The 11684-nt window shown below is 33.3% G+C and overlaps 1 protein-coding gene across 2 annotated transcripts; it reads left to right on the forward strand.

Moving 5' to 3' along the window:
* The first annotated feature begins 6210 nt into the window (after window positions 1-6210).
* On the forward strand, window positions 6211-9043 carry LOC105341670 (uncharacterized). Of its 2 annotated transcripts, none has more exons than XM_011448304.4 (3): window positions 6211-7273; window positions 7696-7826; window positions 8598-9043. In XM_011448304.4, exons 1-3 carry the CDS (start codon window positions 6771-6773, stop codon window positions 8834-8836), a joined length of 873 nt encoding a protein of 290 aa, XP_011446606.1. In that variant the 5' UTR covers window positions 6211-6770; the 3' UTR covers window positions 8837-9043. The 2 variants fall into 2 exon arrangements, with proteins under 2 accessions (XP_011446606.1, XP_011446605.1); XM_011448303.4 differs by having other exon boundaries at window positions 6222-7273; window positions 8523-9043.
* Window positions 9044-11684: the final 2641 nt, after the last annotated feature.

An 11684-nucleotide genomic window follows, 5' to 3' on the forward strand; every position in this document is an offset into this window, starting at 1 on the left:
AATTACAAATTTACAAAGGCAAAAAAAAAATAAAAAAGGTAAAGATTCCTTTTATCTGCGTTGGCCTCAAAATGTTGTGTATATTTTTTTTAATTGATAGATAGCTCTTTTTCATTTAAAAGTACTTCCTCATTAAATTTTGAAAACTTTCATAATATTATTTTTCGACGATATCAATATTTCATAAGTTTTAATCCACTTATATATTTGATCGTGTAAGTTATTTCCATTGTGCATGTCATCTGCCTATATATAGATTCATGCTGTCAAGAGATTTACAATAACCATCACGATTGCGTAAGAATTGAAACACTTTATCAAACAGTTTATTACATCAACTCAAATATGTTTGCATCTTGAAATATGTGGGAGAAAAACCGTTTCCTTGAATAAATGTGTGTATCTATTTCAATAAAGAATTTACAAAAGTAGCTTCGGGTAGTTTAAATAAAATACATTCCTTGTAATGGTAAGAGAATGAGATATGATAAAAATCCGACTTAGCTCAGTTTAAGTTACGTCCTGTTATCAAGATAAAATAGATCATTTATTGATCCAAGAGAGATAACTTACAGGTATGTGTCCTGATTTTTGGTCAATTGTTATCAACGCAGGTTTATCTTCATCATGCGCAGCAGTCAGTTTCCTTTCCCAATTCAGCAGCAAAGAAAACGGTTATTCTTCAACGAGCTTAAATTATCTGAATTCATATAATCTCCTTTTCCCTGAATTAGATAACAAGTTTCGTAAAATATTTTTAGGACGAATTAACGGTTTGTGTTCACCTCAAATTAGTAGGTTTTTCAGTGCGTAAAAAGTACACGCACTTTCCAGGGAACCATGCCATTATTCCAATTAAAGCAACTATGAATTGTCATAATCATAATATAAGTTTGTTTTTAATGTTCGAAGTCGTAGTTTAATACCGGTATGCATGTAGCGTTTATGTAAATCCATTCTGAGGCCCCTCGATTTTATTTGGCATAAACAATATACAATGTATTTCATCTCCCACCCAAACATCCTCCTACCTACAATTATTACTTATTTTAATCCCAAGGTATTTTTACATCGCTGAAAATGTTAAGGACTAAGAGGAAGTTGACTTCAACGTACGTGTCCACACGTCCCGCAATGCAACAAGGCTCTGTCAGAAGTAAGGAAGCCCCCCCCCCCCTTCCGGCCCAGGTGCCTAGGGTAACGACATAAACCTACCCAGTACATCAGGTACTGTGTTACAAGCAACTACTTTATTAATTCCTATTCATTACCTACAATAAACCCAACACCCCTGTTTACATCTTCACCATCTTCACGATGTCAAGATTTTGTGATTACTGAACTGTGTGGAGTTCCGTAAACACAAAACTATGACATTGTGAAAATGCCCTGATCAGATAATTTGGATCTCCATGTCCAACAATGTATTTAGAAAAAGTTGTTCCAAAGACAATATTGACGTAGCTAAAGCCATACAAGCTTAATATTGCATGAAGGTCATCCCTATTTCGATAAGTGTATGTTACTGATGTTTTATATGGCGCTAAACTTTTGAAAATGTTCACTAATCCTCTATTTGGTGTTGGCTTCAAAGTGCAACAGTATAGTCAGAACCTTATCCATTGCTTAGATGATTTTATTCCCGGTAGTAGTAACTTGTTACTCCGTTCAAACTTATCAAACTACTTTAAATTTTGCGTCAGCAGTTTTTGGCATGAACATGCACCTGTTAATTTAAACAAAACACATTGCCCCACTTCTTAATTATCTTAGCGTCATTGCTCAAAAAAGGTTTATCTGAAAGAAATGCAATGACTTTGTGAATCACTCAATGTCTTTGCTTAAGCACTTCCAGGGAGCGTAGATTTCTGTCGTTGGTTTTACAATGCAACAAATGACAGAAATTCTTAATTTCGTACAAAATTTACGCAATTAAGGAAGATACTCGGATATGGCTCCCATTTCTTGAAAGCTGCAACGGTATCTTTCCATTCCCTGATTCGGTCTAACCCAATAAATATGCACTCAATCTCTTTACCGACCGTTGTCCTTCCTGTGGTAGGGATTGGATTTTAATGGCCATAAGGTATTAATTTACTGGCTAATTTCAGGGTCCACAAGAGTCCGTAGTGACAGTACACGTACATTCTGTCGCTCAATCTGCTGCAATCTGGATATGGTGCAATCGTGCTTTTCATGGAAAAGTACAAATACAGATAATATGACCTAGTCCACCAGATAATATGACCTAGTCTACATCAACAATTCTCAAACAAGTACAACTCAGCGCGCCAAGCATTTCCTCAGGTCTTTGGTGCTACTTTGTATTAGATGCAACCAACATTCGAATAAAATCCATTCATATTCCTTTCAGCCTACTCAGTTTCCGCCGGATTCCGTCATGATTATCAAATCTCTCAAACCTTATAACGCTCTTTCAAACACTACAGCTTAATATTAATTTAAGCAAACACAGGTCGATGCATTAACAAGTTTACCTAACATGACTACAGTAATTGGTGCTTTAAGGTATTTAGAAGGCATTGGACGATGCAGTCCTTCAAGCATTTTTTAAAGTTTAAGTTTTTGTGTGATCGACACGGCTCTGCATTTCGAGATGAAAGTCCCCCCCCCCCTCGATGTAACTGTAATATAGAGCAGTTGAATATATTAAATTTGCTGAATGGTAGGCTATTTAATTTATAAACCAATAGACTGGTAGCGGCCAAAGCAATGGCAAGAAAAAAACGTGTTCGGAAATTATCTTCAGGAGTCCAGACTCATTGGTATGAGTTTTTTTGTTTTTTGTCCGACAGCTGCCGATTATATAGTGTCTTATAAGGTTCATTATGTCAAGGAACAACACAATGGTCTTATTCATGAGTGATGTTCGAATATAGTATCTGCAACAAAAATTCGAGTTCAAGTTAGGGGTCTAAAACTAATCAACTTTGCATGGGCTCCACAATGAATATTCCACTTAACATCCAATTGCAAACTACATTGTACAGTGTTATTTACACACTTGCATGAATACTTTTAATCGGACCTTACGTTCACTGCCCGTTCTTTTGCCACCAAGTATTATTTCCTCTGTTCCTTACGGAAACTTATAGCTAATTCATAACTCTCTAGAAGCAGCCAGACTAAAATCTCGCGCCCCATTTATCGATTGGTAGAAATCTGAAACAGACAAGAAACTGACAGGACTGATATCGGCACGCCCTGTTTATCGATTGGTCGAAACCTTCAGCAACCTAAGAAAAGTCACGGACTGCACGAAATTATCGTGATGATGTCAGACTCCAAGTCTCACAGGAGACGATTTGACTGTTTCTTTTAGCTAACGTACTTATGTACATCAACTGTAATTTAGTGAATTTTACTAACTCTTCATAATCAATTTATTAATTAGTTTTAAAAAGATGTTAATATAAACAATAAAATGCTTTCTTTAATGATTCATGCGGATCATGAAGGTAGCGATCATTGCCAAAAAAAATTATATAACCCGCTAACGCGAGTTACGTATTTTTTCTGCAATGTCGCTACCTTCATACCTCGAATGAATCACCAAAGAAGGCATTTTATTGTTATATATTTATCAATTATAAAAACGATCATTATATCTTCAGTCTAACAACATCACCGGTACGGTACCAGGTTTGGCAAAACAGATAGGGTTTGGGAAGATGTGGAGCCTGATCTTGTTCAACAGAGTGTTGGAATGTTAAATCATTCGGTCTCAAATCTAATTGAGGACTTCAAAATTAATCACTCACTCATATTTTAACCGCATGCTTAAATTGTTGCCCAGTTTTTGCTGTAGATAATTTTTTTTTTATAAATGTTGGACAATTCTGCCAGTCCCACAGTGAAGCTACAACTTATACGGTAGTAAAATTGCCCATCGTTGGGTAAGTTTCCGGAAAATCAAAGATATGATAGAGTCTGACCAAAAACGCTTTTGTTATTAATGTATTCTCATGTCAGGTGGGGTATCAGCTTATAGAAAATAACTATGCAAAAAAATTATTTCCTTATAATGCTATAGAGCATTTACAGGTAATTATATACAAAAGCTTAGGTAAATATAAATGAAATAATAATCTTAAAGAATTATAAAATTGGATAAGGAAACAAAAGAAGTCTTCAATGTGAAAACTACTTGTCCGGTTTGTTTTCTTCAAGAAATGCTATAATTGTACTATATGAAATAAAATTCTATAACCAATCCTGTCAGATAGGAAACAATTTCTCCCTTAAAAGGTTATGTATCAATTTCCCTTGAGATGTTTATTTTTGAATGTGATTATTATTTTGCGTGTCAAATGAGGCGCACTGAAATTAAAGTGATTGGTATGCTCTCTAGACAATTGTCCATCGTGGGACATATAAAGAGCATTAGGAAACTGTACTTGTGCTAAATGGCCACTTAAGCATTGTCATAATAACCGACCACTGTGTTATAACCGTAGGGTAATAACTTTCCTCCTGGGATTCATGATATACCCTGAATGGTTAGAATATTAAATGGATTACCTTTGCTTGTCTGTATCAATTATTGACATGTTAGAAAAACCATAGAATACAGACTATTCAAGACACAAGCAATGAAGATAAAGGCCATATTACATATGTGTGGAATTCTAGATACGGTTAACTAGTTTCTGAATAGATGCACTGACCAAAGTATAGGTTTGCTTGCTTTATGTGACAATGGTCTGTGATAGCAAATTACTTTTAAATGGTCAACTATTTTTTAAACCCAGTTAAACTAGTTTTAAACCCATGTTTATACAAAAGATGAAGATTGAATTATGTAAATTATCAAAATCCAACATACAACAAAGCCTTTTGATCTATATTTACGTTATATTGCATGTTACGTATACATGTTACAATTATCAGTATTAAAATCTTTGCAAACGTGATGATAAACTCGTTGGCCTTAGCATATTGTGAAATAAATTATTATTTCGATGGTTGTTAAACTTATTTTTGAACACTAATGGTAATTGTAATAGTAAACCGACCACTGAATATTTAACTTTGTGTTAATTAGTCTGAGCACTAACAGTTGTTTAAATAGTTAACCTGCCAGAGAATAATTTTCAGTTTTTGAAAAGTGACAAGCAAATAATTTTTTTTAATCTCTGCCATGCTTGGCACTGTGCGCTTGGTTTTAACACACGAAAAATCAACCTAACCAGGACCTCATAGATCATGGAAAAAATTAATCTACATTGTCATAAAATAGCTGAAACATCGTATACAATTAACTTTAATGGTTAATTTACTTTCAGGAATAGTCATATCTAATTTTAGTTTTGGTTGAGCATATAGGCTATACATTTTAAACTTAGGCGATATATAGTGTTACCTTCCATTCAGGACATCAACAATTAATTAGAAACCTACAATGATTAACATAGAAATATATTGATGCCATTAGCTGTCAAGAGACATTACACAAAAGATGGTATCGCGGATACTGCTCTGAAGTCCAACATGAATACACTTGTCATTTCGCTTAATGTATTTTTAATCAGCCATGACAAAGTAACTTTAAGACTTAGAAAATGTCCAACTCATCTATTACTTTGTTTGATTAATTGATTCACTGATAGGTAGACTGATATATTGTTTTTGAAAGTACTGGTTTTAAAAATATTTTAGAATGAATTAGCAACACACTACAGTAAACTTGTTCATTAAGATAAAATGCCAAGATCTACAAACAATTACATAAAACTCAGCATTTTGAATGTTATACCAAGTAATGACGAAATTGGGGGTATTTCTGGATAAGATATATTTATTTGATTTTTTCTGCGTGACTAATAAGCTGGTTTGGTTGATATATACCGCTGGTTTTCTACTACTCTTCATGTTTAAATTTCATAATTGTAACCTTCATGACGTAAATGTATAAATACATTGATATTAATACAATCAGGTTCACGTTATCAAGCGAAAAACAAATTTTGAACTTGGGAATATTAAAAGATATTTACAAAGCATGACAAACACCATTCGGTATAGGTACACGCATGGTATGTGCTTTGTATTCACACTGTAAAAAACATATTTTTTTTCTCCCAAAGAAAATGGTATTTAGAGTAGCGTCAGGTTCCGTGATTAAGGGAAATATTAGACGTAAATAAATATCATGAACGTAGACGAAAACTATATAATAAGGCTGCGGGTCACGTTACCGATATCAAGAAGCATTGCCATAAAGGAGTTGTAATTACGCAGTACAGGTGAAAACGTAGCATATCTAGCAAAAGAGATATGAACGTGAGTGACCGTACTCAGTGTGAAGGGATGAGGAGGATATATACCATTTCAGTTGCATGAACTGTTTCAGTGTCTTGTGACGTAGAGGGCTATATTAATTGGATGTCCATCAATTAGGACGATTATTTCTGACAGAGTCTGTGAACATTAGGGAGGATTTTTTTCAATGATGCGACGATTCAGTAATATACTTATATTTTGATTGAGTGGAGTGGTCATACATTGGAATGATTACAAGGTCATTGTCTTCCCCTGAAGTGTCTACTTAAAGAGAAAAGGAAGTTTCACTTTTACTCACTTGAAGTCGTTTCAGAAGACGTTAAACAATCAGACATGGACAAATGCTAGTTTTTTTTCAAGTATTATAAGAATAATTAACATTTTAATCAGTGGCATGATCATGAGAGTTAGAAATATGATATTACTTTAAACAGAGCCAGTCGGGGAGTATCGGTTTTACCAACAAGATGGACAAGCGATATCTACTCACCCCAATATACGGGGTGCAAGATGAACGATTCCTTGTGATACACTCAACAGCACTTGTTTTTATAGGAATGAGTTTCGTTTGTGCTGGACTGGTCATTTTCACCTCATTCAAAAACAAGAAGAATTCCAGTTTCTTTAACGGTTGGAGTAAGTGTGATCGGTTCATAGTGTATATGGCCGTGTGTGACATCCTCCTTCATTTGGTCCACTGCACAGACCATATCCACATGCTGGTGATCCGTGACCATGTCCATCCAATACAACTATGCGAATTCTATGGATTTGTCCTGTACGAGTTCGCCATGGCCCAGAGTTCACTGGTTTTTAGTATAGCAATGAATGCCTTTCTCCTCATCAAGTTTAATGTTAACTTACAGTATGGCTTCGGGGACTGGAGACTGCTGTCGGGGGTTTTGGGAGTACCATTCCTGTTGTGTATATTGTTGGCAATGTTTCGGAAACTCGGCCCTACAGGCACTTTGTAAGTTGTATTTAATTATATTCATTCATTTATTTAGTTACTAATTATATCTTATATTGAAGAACTTTGTATTAAATTATCTATATATTATTCAGTATTGCTGTTGTACAACTAACGTTGTGATGTACTTGAAAATGAAATCATTTTATCAGACTTAAAAATAAACTCAAATTAACTTAATTTTTTAATGCAGTCAAGGTGTGATATCCGAGTATTTAAATTGAAGACACCATAATATGATGTATACAGGATATTATGAATTGGGGTTTTGCCCATTTGTCCTATTTCCTTCCCGCGAAAACCTGTCAAAATATTAATTTTGCAAGTCTATTTAGTCAAACATCTTTCTTATTCAGTTTGATATTAAGACTTTTGTCTTGATAAATGAATTATAAGAATTATGGAATGGTTTGTTGTTACAGTTGTGGTATTGTGGGAGAGAGCGTGGTGACGTTTATATCTACACTTCCGGTTCTGTTAGTGCTGATCATTAACAGTGTGCTGTACACAGTCACGTGGAAGCACATACGGATAGCCGGCAGGAGAGCGACAGGTGAGAGTTCTTTGCGTTTTATAATCTAATTATTTACTCGGTCCTAATGGTTTAGTAATGACGCCTGATACTCTATGAGATGGTTCTGTTCATTACAATGGTGAACAGATAAAATAAGAGGGTTTAAATGCATCTCTGTCGGATTAAAATAACTAATTAATTAGAATTTGATTAGTATTCTAAAATTGATTAAATTAAAGTTCCTTTTTTTTACTTTATGATTGGATATTAAAGAAGTATTGACATATTGAGATTACATCAAAAAGCAGATTATAAAAAATCTTATTACCTTGAATTTTAGGAAAGAAAATTTTTCAAATTACATCCTTTAATCTAAAGTCACAGGCAACAGGCAACAATTCAAACCTATCATTGAGCTTTTCGAATGTAAACTACATGTACTTATAGTTAATTGAACAGGTTTTTAAAAACTGTCTTAATAAAGAATTAGGATTAAGTAACATTAGTCTTATCTTCGAATACCTAATATATTTCATTGAAAGATTGGAAGAATAAAATGGTTTTTTTTCTTTGTTCGCTTTATTCCATCGTAAATTATTTTTACAAAATGCTGAAAATTGTCTAAAATCAAACTTACTTGTCTATATGTACATGTTTGATAAATACCTATAAAAGTACATGTATTCAGTCGATGACTAATTATGGGTTAAATCAGCGCTTTTGCTGCTTTTCTAGTTTCCTTAAAGAACCAGCGATCACAAGCAAGGAGATCACAGAGAGCGGCTCAGAACATGCTACTCTTTGTTACAGCTTACCTCATTCAGTGGTGGGCCCTACCCGTGTATGGTGTCTGGCAGTTGGTCGGTAATGCTCCATTTGAGCTGCTGGAACTTCTGGCTGTATTTACTAATATGGGAGGAATACTAAATGGTGGAGTGTATTTGATTCATAAAAAATCACGCGTTGCCAAAGTTGATGCCGTTTGTCCTGAAAATGACGGAAACGGAAATGACAGAAGTCCTCCGTCCGGACAAACCCAATGTAGCTGATAGATGGAACTATTTTTTGTACAAAGTTTGATTTTTTGCTATATTTTTCTATGTATTGTTTTATTAACAACGAAAAGGTCACGGATATAACTGTTGTTCTGTACATGCTACATGTGAACAAGCCTTGTTACTTTTACATGTATTAAGAATTAAGTGCGTATGGTGTTTGGACATAACATTTCATATGAATAAAGGTTTACCTTATAATCCGATACAATTCAACATATGACCACCATAATCATATTACAACGCAGATCTGACTTAATTAATATACTTACATTCACAAAATGTTTACTTTTATAGAAAGAAATTAAACAGACATTTCTTCCGCTCGTAAAAAGTGCTCAAAGAAAATAATATATACACTTGAAAAAATTCGAATTGCTTGAAAGTCTAAGAGTGAAAAGCTAGATCTGACAGAGACAGAGTATTCTTATTTCTTTCTGGCGATAAGCACGCTAGCAAGGAGGTTAATGATCTAAATCACAGCTAGCAACAGTCAAATCGATAGACTCTATCTTCTTGCGGCACGCTAGTTCGAAATGTTAATAAATCAAATGCTGACTTTATATTTTACTGTGATAATCCAAATCACTGACATTTACTGTTAGAAACATTTCACTCCACAATTATTTCATTATAACCTTTTATTGGCCAGTCATAAGTGAGATATTCGTTGTTTCATTATGATTTATGTACAGCCCGTTCGTGGCAATTATATGACGTTCACCGGGTTTTTTTTCTTCTTGAAAATAGTAAAAGCTCTAAAATTCTTCAAAGTATATAACCATCATAATGGTATACAATATAAAACTTTGCCCAGAATAGAACAATGTCAAGTGATGTCATCAATAAATCTGGCGTTTATCATTGTAAGTTTGCATTTGAGATAACTTAGAAAAAATAACACTAATATGTTTTTCCTATTTCATTTTAAACATGAAGCCACAAGTCAGTGTGACACAAATACCATCAAACAAGTACGAATATTTTTAAGTTAAAACTTTCATGAGTTAATTCTAAAAAGTTCAACATGTTCATAAAACATCATTTGTAAATAGACCAACAAAATGATCTGTAAATAAGTTTCAAAAAGCCCTGCTTCAAAAAGTCGGATAAAATATATTAAAATAAATTAAAAGACCAGGCATTAGGTAAAATAACAAGCATATTTAAAAAAATTCAAAAACAAAAAAAAGAAACAAAAACAATGCTCCTGCTGAAATTTTGTAAACAGAAAGCTATACAGCAAAACGGTATTACGCAGTTAGAACACATGTACAATATCGACTACAATATTCTGTAACCAAACTTTAGATAAAAAAAAATAAAGATTACAATTGCCAAGCAAGTCCTTGTTTTTTTTAAAGGATCGCGATATTAATCAAATCCTTCGGTTTTTCAATTTAGTGTGTGTGATTTTGAGTTTGCATTATGAGGAGTACACATTGGAAAAACTATATTATTCAATATATTAAGAATATATGTTTTCACATTGGTGCATTAGTACGTGTAATTACAACTAGGAATATTAATTGATCATATAACAGTCTAGGTGTGTTTAGTTAGGAGATATTATTTTGAAAAATTATTTTGAAAGTACAGAGTGAAAAATATAAACATGTAGGTTAAACATTAATATTAACTTCAAAGAGTAACCATTGTCATACCTTTTAAAGAAATTATGATAATAATAATAATATCTGGTTATTAGTCAGCCCGCGGGCTGTTTATTCAAGTTCGAATGAAACTTTAAATGCGCTTGCGTAAACTAGAATTCTGGGAAGAAATTAAACAGTCCGTGTAAGAAGAATTCGAAGAAGTTACGGAACTTGTCAGTTTCTAGGTGAAACTGTGCTTCGTCGTATTAGGTATACGTACGGTCCAGAGTCCGCATATATACCTTCCTAATTCTCTTATCAGATTGGAGAGGAAATACATTTACAGTGATTTGCGATGATTAACCATGAAATTCAGAGAGTAAACTTTGCAACGTTGTAATTAAAGACAACATGCACAGTTGCTGTAGATTACTTCCAAAAAATAAGAAGGTTTGTAGCCATACATGTGTTCTACTTTAATTTAGTGATCAACAATAAATGTCCAAATTAAATGTACACCCTCATTTTATGGGTGTTCTGGAAATTAAACTTTTCATTTTATATTTTAATAAATGATATATACTTTTTCATCTATAATTAATTATTCCGCTGTCCGATTTTCCTAGCTTTTTATCAACCTTGTTTGCATTCAAACTTGTGATTAAAAATTTTAAACCCGTTAATGGTCTTCCTATTACCAAACTTGAGATTTATATTCAATATCTTTGATTTATATTTAATTAAATGAACCTTGTTTTTCGTGTCTAATAATCTTGAAAATTCTACGACAAATTTATAGTTTTTTTCTCAAATTTCTTTTTAAAAAAATGAATGAGTTTAATTTAAGTCTAAGATCTTTCATGTTCCTGGGATCAGAGCTGAATTTTAAGTCATAACATCGTCGTGGTTGTTTGTGCAAAATCCGGAGTAAACTATTCATATCTTTTAATCCTCGGAACTGTTGGACCAATTGCAACTTAAGTTAGTGCATGGTACAAAACATCCTTGATGAAGTGATATATAGCTGTATCAGCTAAGAACCACGCAGTCTATAACTTAAAGGAAACATAGCCATTAAAAAAAGACGTTTAAGAAGGCAAACGTTTTACTTTCATTAGACCAACTGCACCACAAATGTTACTTTTTTAACTACTCATGTACCATTGTTTTTGACATCTATACTACTATATTAAAATAATAGACTCGAATTTTTTAGCTTTAATACCGATAAATCGGAAGAGTATTGC

Source organism: Magallana gigas, chromosome 6 (assembly GCF_963853765.1).
Source record: "Magallana gigas chromosome 6, xbMagGiga1.1, whole genome shotgun sequence".
In the NCBI taxonomy this organism is placed as follows: domain Eukaryota; kingdom Metazoa; phylum Mollusca; class Bivalvia; order Ostreida; family Ostreidae; genus Magallana; species Magallana gigas.